Source organism: Arvicanthis niloticus, chromosome 5 (assembly GCF_011762505.2).
Source record: "Arvicanthis niloticus isolate mArvNil1 chromosome 5, mArvNil1.pat.X, whole genome shotgun sequence".
NCBI classification, from domain to species: Eukaryota; Metazoa; Chordata; class Mammalia; order Rodentia; family Muridae; genus Arvicanthis; species Arvicanthis niloticus.
In genome coordinates, this window is record NC_047662.1 from 22,737,006 (window position 1) to 22,755,437 (window position 18,432).

At 41.1% G+C, this 18,432-nt stretch overlaps 1 protein-coding gene across 24 annotated transcripts in view; it reads left to right on the forward strand.

The window, feature by feature from the left end:
- The window catches only part of Epb41 (erythrocyte membrane protein band 4.1), a 154,766-nt gene that overhangs the window by 70,651 nt on the left and 65,683 nt on the right, over window positions 1–18,432 (forward strand). For all 24 annotated transcript variants that reach the window (XM_076934089.1, XM_076934098.1, XM_076934086.1 and 21 more), the window contains 4 exons: window positions 1,934–2,038; window positions 6,355–6,397; window positions 14,058–14,133; window positions 15,760–15,978. In XM_076934089.1, the coding sequence (XP_076790204.1) occupies window positions 1,934–2,038; window positions 6,355–6,397; window positions 14,058–14,133; window positions 15,760–15,978 (443 nt within the window). The remainder of the gene's footprint in view (window positions 1–1,933; window positions 2,039–6,354; window positions 6,398–14,057; window positions 14,134–15,759; window positions 15,979–18,432) is intronic.

An 18,432-nucleotide genomic window follows, 5' to 3' on the forward strand; every position in this document is an offset into this window, starting at 1 on the left:
CATGTGGCTCAGGTTGGTCTTCAGGTTGTTGTGTAGCCTAGGATGAACTCCTAACTCCTGTCTCCTGCCTCTGTCACCAAGTATGAGGATTACAGGCATGTGCCACTATGCCTGACTAAAATATGTTATTTCATTAGCAAAAATATAAAGCTTTGTTCTAAGGTGGATAAATGAAGGTTAAAAATTGCCACAATTTTTCAACAAATGAGCTTTAAAAATAAAATAAATTGACTCCTTTAAGTTAGATTTTGGATTTTTTAGAACTCCTGGATTTGGGAATTATGAATAAAGGGGTTAGGGAAGTGTACCTGATTTCTCAAATTATTGGACATCATTTAGGGTGAAATCAGAAAAAAAGGGGGAAGAAAATGATGCTGTATAAATGAGTTAATACTGAGTGAACAAAATTATGAAAGTTATTAATAGTCATTAAATTGATTCATTAAGAAGAGGCTATGTCAAATGTATGTACTAAAAATATCTGTACAGCTAGGATATAGCTCAGTAATAGCACAGGTTCATGACACACACGAGGCTCAGTTCCCAGAACAGGAAAAAAAGATACATAATCTTGAAGTATTTTTGTACAAATTTCTCAGAAGACATTAACATGTTTCTGGTTTGTTTGTTTTTCAGTAAACTGGTATTAAAATTCTTATTTTACAGCTGAGCAAGCTATTGTTAATTGAAATGACACAGTTGATTATCTGGGTAATAGAGGAGCCAGCTTGTTTTAACTTTAATTCATGGCCTGTAAATCAGGGCATTCATTTTTCCTTAGAGGCAAGAGTCTAAGTGCCCAACTTTAGAAGTGGTTTGAATTCGTAAAGAAAATGATTCATAACACTATTGAATAGTATTGTAACCGCCAGTGTCTATAGGATGTCTGTTTCCTACTTCTCAGAAAGAGAGTGTAGGGAGTTCAGGTACAGGTCATGATCATTGGTACTTATTATGAAAATGAACTCCACAGCCACAGTTGTCTCTCTTGACAGGTTGAACCAGTAACTTAGTTGATGAATGTTGCAGTAAATATTATTTGGGGGTTTCTGTCCTACTTTAGATCACTTAGCCTTCGAATAAAAGACACAAAACCTTTATATTTATAATAAGCCTTAAAAGCACTACAGCTGGGCAGATATCAGCCCTCTGAGCTATTTTGTCTACTTCCCTGTCAATATCCTCAAGATATCACTTGCCATATTCAACCTGAGCTACTCCTATACCAACAGGCCAGCCCTCATGGCCATAAGCTCACGATCTACCTACACCTTGGCGACTTCTTCCTCTCTTCTCTCCCTCCTTCCCTCCTAACCAGTCACAGATAACTTGATGGGCAGGGCAAGATTTATGCAATAAAAGCTGATATATGTGAGGATCTCCTTGTCTTGAGGCAATTAGACCTTGGGATACAGAATTTAGCATTATAATACATAGCAACAGACCAGACCTCAACAGACCATGGTAGCTGGTTGTAACTCATAGCATAATTCATGAAACACTGCACAAAAAATTATGAGAGCAAGCAGGAGGAGGAGAATGTGACTGTGAGACTATGAATACATGAGTATGCTTAGTTGGGTGTGGCTGTACGTGTCTGTAGTCCTAGCACTTAAGATTCGCACACTAGAGGGTCACATAGTGAGATCCTGCTGAAGGTGTGTGTGGTGCTTTGGATGGAGATGGAGAACAGGGGAGATGGGATTTTACTCAGCATTGTTGCTGTTCCCACAATGCTGTAATGTTGCATTGATAAGCTGATCTATCAAAGAAGAGGGATTTTATACATCATGTTCTATTTAGATTGCGCACCTATCTGAGAATGTATGTGTTATAAAAGGTAAAAAAGGAAATTGGAAAATCACACTTTTTGAAAATTTTGGTATGAATACAAGAATAAAGAACCTTAAGTAGTATCTGTGTATCTTCACAGAAACATGCTAAGGGACAAGATCTGCTTAAGCGAGTGTGTGAACACCTCAACCTGTTGGAAGAAGACTACTTTGGCTTAGCTGTGTGGGACAGCACCACCTCTAAGGTAAGGAGACTGCAGTGTAGGCTGCTGGCAAATCCCCCTTCTCATGGTGGTGACAGTGTTTATACCTGTCTCTCCAGGACATCCATGCATGCAGTGGTCTCTCATATTCTCAGATTTTCCTTCTAGAATTTACTGAGGGGAGAGGAGAAAGAGAGAGCATTATTACTGAAGTGCTTTGTCTCATCATCAAGAGAAACCAAAGTTCAGCAAGATTGTCCCATAGCAAGGTTATACAGCTAAAGAACAATGGAAAAGTTAAGACCCCCGAACCTTATCCCTTATACTTATTAGAGATCAGTATGTGTTCTCAGTTACAGCCTCTGACTATAGTCACACTTCCTATGACTGCCATTTCTTTATTTTAAGCCCTTCAGTGGCTCCCAGTTGTCTAGATCTTGATGTAGCCCAGGTTTCTCAGCATTGAGTGCTGTCTCCGTGTCCTGGCCTGTTGAGAACCGCACTAGCCCCACGTTCAGGCGCCAAAAATGTTGGGGCCTAGGCTGCCCCATGTTGGGCGCCAAAAAATGTTGAGGCCCAAGCTGTCCCACTTTGGGTGGCCAAAAATGTTGAGACCCTCTCCACTCCATGCTTGGCGGCCACTGTTTCCCCAGCCCAAGCTGCTACTCCGGTCCACGGGTTGGGGTTCAGCAAGAGAGAGAGTGAGGACGGACTGGAAGAATGGAGACCAGACAGAGTGTGTTTCAATCCCGTTTATTCTTCAGTCTCTCTTCCTAGTCCAAGTCCCAAGTCTTGAGTTCCTAGTTCCTAGTTCCTAGTTGAACTCCTCCTAGTTCCTAGTTGTACTCAATCTTTTCTCTTCCGAGTATCTAATGTCTACTCCTACTCCTAGTGTCTGAATCTCTGTTACTCCAAATTGTTCTGCAAGTTGTTCTCTCTAAAGTGTCTGATTCTCTGATCTACAAATTGTTCTGTCTGTCTCTGCCTTTTATATGTCTCACTTCTAAGCCATGCCTCTAAGTCACACCTTTAATCATGCCCTTAGGTCTTGTCTCTAAATCTGATCTCTAAGTCACACTCTTAAGTCACACACCTTTAATCTCACACACCTTTAATCTCACACACCCAAGGAAAGTCCTGGGTATCTAAAGCAAGATGTTATCAGAGTGTGCTCAGCTGTTGTAGGCTATTGTAATCCAAGTCTCATGTCAGGGTATATGGCTCAAGATGGCTGCAAAGCTGATAGCCGCTTTCTGCTAAAAGTTGGCTCCCAACACTGGCCCTTACTGTACTTTCAGTTGTAGCTCTGTCTTCCATGATTACCTCTGTGCTCAAGTTATGCTGAACTACGTACAACAGCTATTTTGTGGTTCTGTACCTATCTAATATCATTTCTTCTTTGTCTGACTGACTTCTGCATTTCAAGACTTAGACTGCTCAGATATGTTTCCTAAAGTTCCTTCAGTTCTGAGATGCTCTGGGCTTCAGCGTAGCATTGCAACAGTCACACGCAGGGTGTGCACATGGTTACTCCCCACTCATCTCTCATTAGTGACTTCTCCTTAAGTGTTATTTTATTTTAGTCTTTTTGTTTTTCTTTTTAAATTTTACATGCATTGGTGTTTTGCCTGCATGTGCATATTTGTGAGGGTACCAGATCCCCTGAAACTGGAGTTATAGAGAGTTGTGAGCTACGATGTGGGTGCTAGGAATTGAACCTGGGTTCTCTGGAAGAGCAGCCAGTGTTCTTAACTGCTGAGCCATCTCTCCAGCTCCAGTCTTTTCTTCATAACCACAATGTCATCCACATGGATCATTCCTCAAACGTTTGTTGGCTGAATACAATACCAAGAATTGAATATTTTCAATTGAACAAAGAAGTACACATACTGATTTTATTATTACTAAAAGTTTTTCTTTCTACTTTTGATCTGTTTTTAACCTTAGCCTTTGATCTTGTTCAAAAAATTATAAATTGTATTAATTCATTTTGTGTGTGGGGTTGGGACTAGGGTCGCACCTGCATGGAGGTCAGAGAACAACTTTTGGGAGTTGGTATTCTCCTTCTACCACAAAGCGTGGGGTTAGACGCAGGCTTGGGCAGCAGGAATGCTTTTACTTGCTTAGCCATCTTACCCCTAAGTGGTAACTGCTTCTGTAAGATAGCTTAGACTTTGCAGGTCCCATGTGATTGACACAAATCTGGATTTGCCCTTTTCAGTGTCAGCTTGGTGGGGATTTTAGCCCCAGAGTCCTAGAATTGCTTATGGGATCTCTGGAATGAAGAGCTGGGAAGTCTCTTAAAACAGTAGAGAATATGGAGCAGCCTGATGTAGGTGCCATTAGTAAGCATTTTGGGGTGCATATAAGCCAAGGGTTTTCAGAGGTTCCACCAGACCTAGCATTTGTGTTTAAATTCACTTGCCTTTGACCAAATGAGAGGCAAAGGAAAAGCACTCAGATTCTTCCTCTCTGACAGGGCTCCAACAAGTGTGTGCTTAATTTTTATGTGAGTGTGTATGTGCTGTGTATGTGTGTGTGTGTAAGTGTGTATGTGCTGTGTTGTGGGGAGCCGACAGAAGGCGGCTATCATCCTTGCAGCCATCTTGAGCCATATACCCTGATAAGAGACTTGATTACAATAGCCTACAACAGCTGAGCACACTCTGATAACATCTTGCTTTAGATACCCAGGATCTTCCCTTGGGTGTGTGAGACTTAAAGGTGTGATTTAAAGACCAGATTTAGAGATAAGACCTAAGGGCGTGACTTAGAAGTGAGACATATAAAAGGTGAGAGGCAGACAGAAGAGTTCAGTACAACTTGGAACTAGGATTTAGGTTAGAGAGTACAACTTAGAGTACAACTTGTAGTAGGAATTAGGCATTGAGGAAGAAGGATTATTAGGCACTTGGCACTTAGAGGAAGAACTTGGATTTAGACATTTGGCACTAGAACTTGGAACTGGAAACTTGGAACTTGGATGCACTAGGGACTAGGAACTAGGGACTAGGAACTCAAGACTTGGAGAGAAGAAGAGAGACTGAAGAATAAACGGGATTGAATCACACTCTGTCTGGTCTCCATTTCTTTGAATCCATCCTCACTCTCTCTCTTACTGAACCTGGACCCAAGGACCGGAGCTGCTTGGGGCACTTCGGGCTAACAAGTTAGTCCCCAAGGCTTTTGGCAGTGCAGGTCCCAACATTGACAGAACGGTCGGAGACATTTTGGACCCCAAACGTGGGGTAGAGCAGTTCTCAACATTTCTGGCCCCCAAACGTGGGACAGCTCGGGCTGCAACACTGTGTGTGTGTATGCACTATGTGTGTGTGAGTGTGTATGTGCTCTGTGTCCGTGTGTAATATGTATGTGTGTGGACTACTAAGCCTGGGAACCTTGCATGTGTAAGCAGCATGTATTCTACCAACGGGTTTTATCTAAAATGTGGATATATCTTGTAGTTTTAAAAAGTTTAATATAGTTTGAAATCTAATGTTGTAAATATGCTGAGTGTGGTGGTACATCCCTTAATTCCAATCTTCGGGAGACAGAGGCAGAAGATTTCTGTGAGTTCAAGGCTAACCTGGTCTACATACTGAGTTCTAGACCATCTAGCATTATATAATGAGACTCTACCTCAAAACAAAACATTCTAAATAATACTAGAAATTGAGCAGTTTTTGTCTTTAAACATCTCTCATAGGTCTATGAAGGGTTGTTAATAGTGAGGCTTTTTAAAGGGCCATTATGTTGCAGGGGATACTGTAGGCTGACAAGGCCTGCTCTAGTGATGTATAGACTCCTAAGTGAGGTGGGAGAACATAGAAGGGAGAGATTGGGAGAGAGGGCAAGATAGATTCATTCAGTAAACATTAACTGGGTAATGAGCCATGCACCAGAGGCTGTGCTGACATAGAAACAAGACCAGAGGTTAGAGGAAGAAATAAGATTGGGAAGTTGTCAATTATTCCAGTTCTAGATCTTTACCGATCTTGCCCATATCCTGTAAATAGCACACACTTGTTTCACCTTTGCTGTTTATAAGCAGATTTACATATATGAGCAGCTTTGTAAGATAGACATGAGGACAAAATTCACATTTTAGAGATGAGGGAACTTAGAGAGAGGCTCTAGTTACTCAGCCAGGACATACTGGAGTATGGATTCAAACCAACGTCTGCTTTCCTTTTTTGCCGCAGAGAACCAATGTGCTTTGTAAAATTAAGCCAAAGGCTTCCAGGGGAATATAGACTCATCTGGAGGCGTTTTTCCCAAGGCAGCCAGTGAGCTGCCTCCATGCTGAATTGTTTGTGTGTCTGGAGCTCTGTGTGAATGCCTTTTCTTCTTTCTTACAGACATGGCTGGATTCTGCCAAAGAAATAAAAAAGCAGGTTCGAGGTAAGTAGACACAGCCCTTTGTAGCTCTCTTTCTAGTTGGGCCAGAGGATCTCCAGCCATCACTGGCTGCGAGTCAAGCACCTGAGAGTCCTGGCTGTTGCAGACTGCTTTGAAATAGAGATAAAGCTTTTCCCTGAAAGAAGGGCTGATTCCATAGCAGAAAAATATAGTAGAGGTTGACACTATTGAGATGTGGGTCAGATTTTGACTTTAAAACAAAACAAAACAAAACAAAACAAAAAACCAACTAGGCAAACTTGGAACAGCAGGACTGGAGGAGAGTAACAGAAGGTTGGGAAATAACGAAGAAGAGAGAATGTTCGTGAGAGGCAGTCCTCAGAATGGCAGACGGAGACTGTCCTAGGCACTGGCAGGAGCTGCTGCTGGGTCTTGTCCCCTTTAGTGTTCTAGACTATTGAGTTCTTTTTGCTGTTTTTTTGTTTTGTTTTTTTTTTGTTGTTGTTGTTTTTTTTCTCTTTTTGGTGTTAGGGATTGGACTCAGGGCCTACCCATGAGCTACAACCACATTCCTGTGTTTCAGCTTTCTCCATGCTTTTCTCTCTGTGCAGTAACTTCTCCTTTTTGTAATTTCATTTAACTGTGGTCTGAGAATCTCTGAGTTGTGTGCTTTTCTGGGTGGAAATAAAACCTCCTGTGGCCCTGCACTGCCATGACTAGGCTATGAGTCACCCAGTGTCCAGCATACCCACACTATGTACTGTACATACACACCCGTCTCTTAGTAGCTGTGAGGTTATCAGATAGACTACCACAGGTTTGTGTGAAGTAAACCTTTCTTCATGTAATAATGGCTGCAAAGTACAAAAGTTGTCATGTTGGTAGTTTGGTTAGGTACTAAGTATGTCCTTTAGGTGAAAAGGTGAGTTCTAAACTTTGTAAGATATATATATATATATATATATATATATCACATACATAACACACATACACACATACACACACACACACACACACACACACACGGAAAATATTTATAGGGTGCAATACTATTCAAGATTTTAGGTTTCCATAGATGGCACCAGAGCACATGTCCTGAGGTGTGGGAGGATTATTTGTCTGCAGTCCTTTTGCAAATATAAGGAAGGAAAAATGAAGGAAGACTTGTTTGCCACTGGCTTTCTGGCAGTGGGGCTTCTCTTTTAGCTCAAACATATCTTATTATTGCGTGGCCTGCTCAGACTGCTGTTCTGGGATGAAAAATGTGTAGATTGGCATTTCACAGCCGCAGATCCAGTGGGCTCATTAAGATGGCTTGACTTGATTAAAGATAGCTAGCTATCACTTTAGTTTCATCCATTTTTGAAGAAACTTCTGTGAGATACAATGGTTGCTACTCATCCTGATTAGCAGATGTTAATTCTGTCACCCAAGCAGAATTGTTCGCTTATTTCTTGAAACATTTCTGTTACTGTGAAATGTTTTTCTTTAGACCTTGTGCATGACTGCTTTAGAGTGTTTTGTTTTAGCGTTCTTAAAATAGAAATAAAATAAAAAAAACCCTTTCTTTTGGACTGACAACTTTCTATATTTGTTCTTCACTAATAAAAGCTTAAAATTAATTACTATTTTATTATTTTGAGACAAGTCTCATAAGCTGTAAATCTACATAGCAAGATTCTATTAAAATAATAATGATGAAACCCTCCTTACTTCTTGGCGGGAAATGCATATTCCTAATGAAAGCTTTTCTAGTGAATCAAGTATATGATATCAGGAAGTGATCTTTATGTGTTAAAAAGGTGTTTTCTTTTTTAACTTTTTCATCATATATTTGGTGTGTACTTGTGGCTAGTTTTATTTATTGTATATCTACATGTGTGTGTGCATGTACATGTGCATATATGAAGAGGTCAAAGAACAGCTTTGTGGAGTCAGTTTTTCCTTCCAATTATACACGTGTTCCAAGGGTCAAGTTTAGCTAGCCAGGCTTGTACAATAAGCACCTTCCATGAAAAACGTAAGCATCATTAATCTAATCAATTAAACTGCTATAATCTGCAAGGTATTTCTAGGCAGGTAGGAGTTTTCAAATTTTCAAATATATCAGAAACTCCATATCCTGAGTTTCAGCTACTTGAGGTCCTGTCTCAAAACAAACAAGCTAAAAGCAATTATTCTATACATGGTTTTAAAATCCAATTTAAAAAATAAATGCTGCAGGTAGACAGTATGAAATTAAAAGGTGCAGACGAAAATAGCACAAGGTGAGTCTTCTACCCCATCTTAGTCACGCAGCTTCTTTTTCTGGAGGCAACCATGGTAACTAATTTCTTGTCTTCCTTCTAGGCTGGTCTGAGTGTCTATAAACACACGTATGGTTGTGTCTGTATAAATATGCAGCTCCTCTTTTCGGAGAACAGAGTATTGCCATATCTTTTGCCTGTCCCTCTCCTCTCCCCTCCCTTCCCTTCCCCTCCCCTCCCCTCGCTTCCCCTCCCCTCCCTTCCCCTCCCCTCCCTTCCCTCCCTCCCTCCTTCCTTCCTTTCTTTCTTTCTTTCTTTCTTTCTTTCTTTTTCTTTTTTTCCTTCCTCCTTCCCATCTATCCACTCATCTATCTATATTTCATTGATTTAAAAAAAAATCATATGCACCATATGTAAGCAATCATATGTCTATTTTGAGTTAATCCTCAAGTTATTAATTTTCTATTACATTCATGTTTATATTTGTGAATATATCTCTGCACTTGCTAAATGTCTATAGATACTATTTATTTATTTATTTATCTATCTATTTTGTGTGTGTGTATGTGTGTGTGTGTGTGTGTGTGTGTGTGTGTGTGTGTGTGTGTACAGGTATGCACCCATGTATGGAGGACAGAGACCAACTTGGAGCCCCATCCTTGGGAACTGTCTACCTTGGTTTTTTTTGTTGTTGTTGTTGTTTGTTTTTGTTTTTGTTTTGTTTTTTTTATTCCTGAAGCTCACTGATCGTGCTATGCTTGCTGGCCAGTGAGTGTCAAGGATCTGCTGTCTGCGTCTCCCCAGCACAGCAAAAGCATATCACCATGCCTAGACTTTTTTCTTTACTGTGGGTCTTTGGAACCAGATTGAGGTTTTCATTCTTAAAAGACTTTAACAACTGAGCTATCTCCGATCCAGATTCTTAAAAGTAGGATAAAGTTTAGGTTGGCTAGTATAACAGTGGTAGAGCGCCTACGTAGCACATGCCGTAAACAAAACAAAACTCCAAAGATTTAAATTGTAGTGGGAACTGGACAAAGTATGAAGACTATGCAACAAAGCCTGTATCCCCTGTCCATCCAGAATTAACATGCATTAGCGTGTGTTAGTGTGTGTTCCTGTTTTTGTTTAGACCACAAGTTGAACTCTCTTCAGTCACATCTCTTCCTAGCCATTGAAGTCTGCTGTCTACTGGGAGGCACTCCTTCTGCTGTCCACTGGGGGCACTCCTTCTGCTGTCCACTGGGGGCACTCCTTCTGTCCACTAGAGGCACTCCTTCTGCTGTCCACTGGGGGCACTCCTTCTGCTGTCCACTGGGGGCACTCCTTCTGCTGTCCACTGGGGGCACTCCTTCTGCTGTCTACTGGGGGCACTCCTTCTGCTGTCCACTGGGGGCACTCCTTCTGCTGTCTACTGGAGGCACTCCTTCTGCTGTCTACTGGAGGCACTCCTTCTGCTGTCTACTGGAGGCACTCCTTCTGCTGTCCACTGGGGGCACTCCTTCTGCTGTCCACTGGGGGCACTCCTTCTGCTGTCCACTGGGGGCACTCCTTCTGCTGTCTACTGGAGGCACTCCTTCTGCTGTCCACTGGGGGTACTCCTTCTGCTGTCCACTGGGGGCACTGTTGGGAACTGCACTAGCCCACGTTTGGGCGCCGAAAATGTTGAGGCCCGGGCTGCCCCGTTTGGCAGCCACTGTTTCCCAGCCCAAGCTGCCGCTCTGGTCTGCGGGTCGGGGTTCAGCAAGAGAGAGAGTGAGGATGGACTAGAAGAATGGAGACCAGACAGAGTGTGATTCAATCCTGTTTATTCTTCAGTCTCTCTTCTTAGTCAAAGTCCCAAGTCCTAAGTTCCTAGTCCCTAGTTGTACTCAATAATGTGTCTAGTTCCTAGCTGTACTCTCTTAAGAGTCTCCCTAAAGAGTATATCTAAAGAGTCTGAGTCTCTACCGTCTGCCTCTGCCTTTTATATGTCTCACTTCTAAGCCATGCCTCTAAGTGACACCTTTAATCATGCCCTTAGGTCTTGTCTCTAAATCTGATCTCTACACTTCTAAGTCACACTCTTAAGTTACACACCTTTAATCTTACACACCCAAGGTATCTAAACCAAGATTATCAGAGTGTGCTCAGCTGTTGTAGGCTATTGTAATCCAAGTCACATGTCAGGGTATATGGCTCAACTTCTGCTGTCCACTGGGGGCACTCCACTGTTGTCCACTGTCCTTCCAGCTTTGTTTTTATACTTTCCATGTAAATGTAATTTCTTGGGGGATGTGTGTCTTATGCCCCTTTTGTTCCCAAATAACTGTAGGATGTTTCTACTTCAGTTCAAGCCTGTTTTAGCTCTGAAATAAAAGACACAGAGACTGGTATTTTTATTAACAAGCTTCAGGCACTAAGCTGCCGGTTTTGAGCTGTTCTAACTTGGCTGTGCTGCCTGTCACCCAGCCACATGCCCGTTACTTGCCATCTGGTCTTGCCCTGGCTCGTTCTGCTCCATGTGCATCCCCATGGCTGTTTTCTCATCTCGACCTCATGGCGAATCCTGGTCTGTTCACATGGTCTTTTTACCTTTTCTCTTCTCTCCCCTCCCCCATCTCTGTCTCTGTCTGTCTCTCTCTCTCTCTCTCTCTCTCTCTCTCTCTCTCTCTCCCCCACCCCCACTCTCTCTGGTCCCTTGGGATCCCTAGACTGGGATCAAAAGTCCTGCTCTATTCTCTCCTGCTCAGTTAATTGACAGATCAGCTCTTTATTAACCAGTCAGAGGTGATGGAAAACAACGTTTATATAACATTGACACTGGAGATGCTTGACCATGCCATCATCTGGACTACAGCCACAGAAATTGGCATCTGAATACACAGTGTATGAAACCATCCCTCAACGTTTGCAGATAGCCATCCCTGCCTACAACATACAATAGATGCTTTATCTTTGTTTTGAAATTTCCTTAGAGTCAACCTTGTGTATCTTCTGAGTTTATCTGTCTTATTTTCTCTTGCCAGCTTTCTTTTAAGGTCTTTATTTTCTAGATTCTGGAAGAGGGCTCTCTCTTACTGAGTCAGGCTAGTCAACCTTGTCCTGTGCTACCTATAATTTCAGCACCAGGGAATCCAGTAACCTTTTCTGATCTCTGTGAGCAGCTGCACAAATGTTTCTCTCTCTCTCTCTCTCTCTCTCTCTCTCTCTCTCTCTCTCTCACACACACACACACACACACACACAGAGAGAGAGAGAGAGTGTGAGAGAGTGAGAGAGAGAAGAGACAGAGAGAGAGAATGTGTGCATGTGTTTTAACACAGTTTCAGACATTTACAAATTTTAAACCAGGCATAGTCTATAGGTAAGATATGCTTACACCTTCTCTGCATGCAGAAAATTATATGTAATTTATTCAAATTAGGTTTTAAAAAACCTTTGGCTCATGCACCCTCCTCCACTTCATCTCCAAAGGTCACCATGTCTTGAACTTTGTGAAAATTATTCAATTAAATTTTAGGGAGTGTTTTTAATTACTTCTGCATCTTTATTATTAAAAAATATGGCTTTATTTTGACTTTTGAATGTCATATAAATTATGTGACTTTTCTTACTCAACATCATTTTTTACTCTGATCAGAAAAAAATTTTACCAGTCAATTACTAGCCCTCATGTGGGTGACGTCCTGATGTTTTCCTTTATACCTGTTTGATATTTTCAAGTGCAGGTATTTCCTCCATCCAGAAAGTTTACAGTGGATCGTAACCTACATCGTAAAAAAAAAACCTGATTTAGGATGTGTGCCTGGAAATAGGGTTTAGTAGACTGTTCGGAAGTAAAATATGAGTTGTTCTTTTCACCTTTGTAAGATATTAGCACTGTGTCTCCTTTAAAATGGTTGCAGCCATTTAATTCTCACCTGTGCACTCAGAAGAAAGCCATTTTAAAACTTACTCTCGTGGGGGCTGGAGAGATGGCTCAGTAGTTAAGAGCACTGACTGCTCTTCCAGAGGTCCTGAGTTCAATTCCCAGCAACCACATGGTGGCTCACAGCCGTCTCTAAATGGGATCCCATGCACACGTCTAGTGTGTGTCTGAAGACAGCTGCAGTGTACATATAAATAAAAATAATTTAAAAAAACTTACTCGTGTGTGTGTGTGTGTGTGTGTGTGTGTGTGTGTGTGTGTGGTGCTTACCAAAAGAGGACAGAGGAAAATGTTGGGTCTTGCTTGGTCACTGTTCATCTTTTTCCAATGACACAGGGCCTTGCCACTGAAGTTGTAAGGAGGTTCGTGGTCAGCAAGCTCCACTGCTTTCTCTACCTCACCCCTCGCACAGTGCTGGGCCTACAGCACATGCAGCCATTACCAGCTTTTTAGCATGGGTTCTGGAGATTTGAATTCAGGTCTTCATACTTGCCAAGCCATCTCTTGAGCCCCAGAAAGTCCTGTTAAAAAATCATTAACTACAGGCTGTAGAGGTGGCTTAGCAGTTAAGAGTTAAGGCTGCTCTTCCAGAGGACCCGAGTTCAATTCTCAGCACCCACATGGCAGCTCACAGTTGTCTGTAACTCAGGGTTCATTGGATCTTACTCTCTCATACAGACATGCAGGCAAAACACCAATGTACATAAAAATTTTAAAAATTAGTTAAAAATCATTAACTAAGGGGGCTGGGGGGATGGCTCAGCAGCTGAGGACACTTGCTGCTCTTTCAGAGACCTAAGTTTGATTCCCAGCTCCCATATTTGGCAGTTCACAACCACCTGTAATTTCAGCTTCAGGGGATCCAATAACCTCTTTTGGCGTATGTGAGCAGCTGCATATACATGTGGCATGTACACACATACAGAGAGAGAGAGAGAGAGAGAGAGAGAGAGAGAGAGAGAGAGAGAGAGAGGAGAAGAGAAAGAAATGGAGAAAAGAGAGAAATAAGTTATTAGTAAAAATTTTAACATAATTTCAAACATGAGAATTTAAAAGAGACTAGTATAAAAATTCATAGGTAGCTTTTACCCAGATTCCTCAAATAATATTATTTTGCTGAACTTATGTTATCTTAATTTTTTTTTGTTTCTTTTACAACCACTTAATTGTGTGTGCATGTGTGCACATGAGCTTTTGCTTCTTTTAGACAATGTTGACATATCACATATGAATATTCTCAAAATTGTAAAAGAATGCCCACTGACCTCTGATGGCTCACATTTCCAAACCAAGTTGTATGACCACATCAACCTGCAGGATTGTTCCTTTGTCTGCTTTGCCTTTATGGTTCTAATCCACTATAATCCACAATAGTCAAGACTGTGCACTAAGGTTTAAAAAAAAAAAGGTCTTCTAGCCTAACTTTCCTGGGTGGTTTCTAAGCACAAAACATAAAAATGTTGAAAGATTTAAGAAAAAAAAAAACTGAGTATTTTCAATCAAAACTTTAAACGTAAAACTGAAATTTCTATCTTTATTTTTATAGGTGTTCCTTGGAATTTCACATTTAATGTGAAGTTTTATCCACCTGACCCAGCACAGTTAACAGAAGACATAACAAGGTATGTACCTGATCAGTAGCTGTATAAAGAAATATCTGTAATTCCTGTTAGACGCTTTGGGAATCTTCCTACTCTGAACAGAAGAAAAATGTTAAATGATTAGTCTAAAATACAAATGTTTTGATCCCTTCAAAGCAGGCTTGCAAATGCTCTAAGTGAGCCTAAGAGGCTGGAATTTGATAGGAGCCAGCCCTGCTTACAAGTTACACCACATGGTCAACAACGGGGCTTCTCTTAAACCAGTCTCTGAGGGCAAGACTGAACTGTCCTATTGCATTCCTCTTAGAGTTGGGAAAAGCAAAATTTCATGATAATTATTAATTATTATCTCCCTATTAAACCATCCTTATGAACTGACCTGTCTTTTGAGCCCATTTAATTTGTAGCACAAATCTTACATAAAAATAACCCATTGAATTTTTAAAGAAAATTATCTTTGTTTGATTTTGACAATGGCTTAGTGAATAAAAACACAGGCTTCTCTTCCAGAGGATCCAGGTTCAATTCCTGGCACCCACATGACAGCTCATACCTGTCTGTAACACTAGTATTAGGAGATCCAACACCTTCCTCTGACCTCCATGGACGTGCATGCTCATAGTACAGAAGCATACATACAGGTAGAACACCCATATACAAAATAAAAATATAGGAAAAAATTAAATGAGGGAGTAAACTCTTAAAATCTGATTATTAAGTGCTGTGAAAAGCCTGTAGCATCTGCTAAGATTACTTTGTTGTAGCTTGAGATATTTAAAACGGCATTCAATCTGGCTTTTCTTAATCAGCCGCCATGTTCCCGACTAGCCTAAGCCTGCGGCCAGGAGCAGCGGCAGCATACCTCCACTGCTCAGTTCAGGCCGTCTGCTCAGGCGACCAGAGACACCGGCCCAGCCATCCACGAGGCTGGGCTGTGCCCAGACCATCCCTCCATCCACGCAGGCCTGGTAGGAATGAGACTCTAATGCTTAGATTATCCAAAGGCTTTATATGTTTGGTAATGCTCAATAACAAGATGTCCACACAATCAAAGGTGTAACCCATTACCCAACCTAGATATATCAACTACCGTTGACTGCTAGAGACAGGTGCAGTCTGCTTCCATGTTTTCCCCCCCTTCCCCCCTTCCTCTCTCCCCTAGCTCCACCTCTTCCTTTCTTTACTCCTCCCACCTTAGCTCCTCCCAACAAGTGGGAAAATTTCCCGTTACACTTTGTTGTAAAGTTGTTCTCAGCTGAGATGCCAGCTCTCTCCCTGAGAGATTGTTTCGTTCATTTTATATATGTAAGTGCATAATACTTAACAGTATGTGCTCAGTAAGATACTAGTTTCTTTACCTCCTTCAGGTATTTCCTGCTTTCCCCTTTTTCTAAACTGATTTCCAATTCTGCTCAACATAGTTATAGTATTTTTGTTTTATGAAACTGTTTCAAACAAAAGGAAGAAAGTGTTACAATGACTAGTCACCTGCTGCTCTCCTCTACTGAACAATAATTACCTGTCTGCTTCCTTAGCCCTTTTCCTTCTCTGTCCGTGCCGCCCCGCCTTTTTCCTTTTTGTCTGTCTGTATTCTGTTCTGCTGTTGTTGTTACTGAGACATCTGCATCTTTTCTTTTTTGGATGTAGATACTATTTATGTCTTCAGCTTCGGCAGGACATTGTTGCTGGACGTCTGCCCTGTTCCTTTGCAACTTTAGCCCTACTTGGGTCTTACACCATCCAGTCTGAGCTGGGAGACTACGACCCAGAACTCCATGGCATGGATTATGTTAGTGATTTTAAACTGGCTCCAAATCAGACCAAGGAACTTGAAGAGAAGGTCATGGAATTGCATAAATCATACAGGTAAACATGTCTCCAGATATCCTGTATTTATTTTGGCCATGAGTTTTAATCCTTGATTTGTTATTGATTCATTGTTTGCCATAGGAAGAGTCACCCTGAGTTCATTTCCCTTTAGTGTTTAACTTTGAAAGAGTTATTCAAGCCCTCTGAACCTCAGTTTTCTTATTAGGGTAATGGACATTTTTTTTTTGTTTCTGTTTTTGTTTTTTGTTTCCAGTTTAATTGAAATTTTTTATTGTTTGTAGGTTTATTGAAATGTGGTTTTGTTAGTCATTATAGTAATGGTCATTGCATTGTAGGGTTAAAAACTAAATGAGATAATATGTGGGTGGGGGGAACTACTTAGCACAAGGCCTTGCACACGGTAGGTTTTAAATATGTACTATGTTAGGTCCCTTAAGATTTTGAGAATAGATTCCAACTTGGGTTCTGTGCACTCAGTGGATTCAGAGGTCTTGGTACTCTAGAAAGTATTTTGTAAAGTCTTCATCAAATTCACTGACTTTACTGATTTTTATGAAAATAATTAGTACCATTGGAAGGGGACCCAACCACAATCAAGAGCAAAGCTTACCCTTCATTTGAGGCAGGTTGCCTCTGTCTTGTCCTGGCTCTGTGAACTTAGATGATGCACTGAAATTTTTTCTTATTTCATTCCTTGAGTATCTGATTGAGATTATTACCTTGGAAGAAATGAGATGGTGGATAAGTTTAGAAAAGAAAATGTGTGGGTAACATATAATATAATCTTGCAATAACATTAAGGTGACTCTCCAATTGTATTTCTCCCTTTATATATTCATTTTTTTTTTATTTGAATGACTTTCTGTAGCTAAATTTCACAAGCTGCTTTAGTCTGATCTTGGCATTGGTTTACATTGAGTTACCCAGCTCTGATGGGATCAGTGTATGGAAAACATAAAGGAGGTCACTTGTATGCGCACGTGTAAGCACCCGTGTACACAGACAGAACAAACACACAGACACACTCGTAAATAAAAATAAAAAGTTTGGTTCATCTAAGAGTTTTCTTTCAGGGACCTATGCTACCAAACTTGATAAACCTGACTTCAGTCCCCAAAACCCACATGGTAGCAGGAGATAACCACCAATTCCTGCGAGTTGTTCTCCGACCCCCATACATGTATTATGGTGTGCATTTGTGTAAACAAATGGATTAAAACAACAAAACAGAAACTAATCTCTCTCCCTCACTCTGTTCCCCCTCCTCCCTTTCTTTTATATTCTTCACTAGTATGCATGGCTGCAACTCTTGATTCTCCTGCCTCTACCTTCTCAGTATAGGCATTATAAGCACACCACCACCGCCCAGCTGAGATTGGTAGAGTTTAACCAATGTGGTTTTAAAAATAAATGTTGTATGCTGAAATAGCCAACATTTGGATGAATTAACTCAGCCAATAATATATGAAATACATAATCTTTTAAAATAATACAGGCAAGGTGTGATGGTACACACCTTTAATCCCAGCACTCGGGAGGCAGAGACAGACAGATCCCTGAGTCTGAGGCCACCCTGGTCTAAAGAACCAGTTCTAGGACAGCCGGGACTACACAGAGGAACTGTATCTTGAAATAAATAAGTAAAATAATGCATGAGTAGAAAGATCCACTAAAAATACTAGGCAGACCGGTGAGTTCTCAGACATGGAAGCTAACAGCACAAATATTTCATTGATTTGTTTTCATATTTCACATTTCATTGCTCTTAGACTGAAGATAGCTCAGTCAGTAGAGTGCTCGCCTTGAAAGCATGAGGACCCAAGTTCAAGCTCCTGGAGCCCACATAGAACCCTCGTTAAAAGCCTTGCATGGTGGCATGTGCTAGTAATCCCTGCACCAGAAGGACGGAGAAAGATAGATGCTCACTGAGGGGCAGAGAAAGGCAGATTTGGGGCCTCACTGACCAGCTACCCAGCATAACTGCTGAGGTCAATGAAGAGACCATCTTAACAGAAAATGTGAAAGGTGCCTGAGAAATGACACCCTAAGGTTGGCCTCTGGCTCTCACACACGTATACATGACACTCATATATATGCATGTACTCCCAACCTCATACATGAACACACACACACATATACACACGTGTACGTGTGCACGTGCGCGAAACTGCTCGTTTCAATATAATATCAAAAACAATCAATATAGTATCAAAAAAAGACTTAAATTTTCATCCCTTGCTATTATTTTTGTTATTTTTGTTATTGTTTTTAAAATCTAGTGGATTTATTGTTATTCTTTAAGACTTAGTAAATGAACACTTAATCTTTGCCTAGTTTTAAAATTGATAAAACAGTATAACACGTAAAGAAAAGTGCTTTGTAGTCTTTACTAATTGAGGCGACAGAGCGTTCCTAAGGCTGAGAGAGTTTGGGACCCCGCTGGTTGTGCAGTGGGCACACAGATGAAGGAGCCCAACTCACTTTGAATTC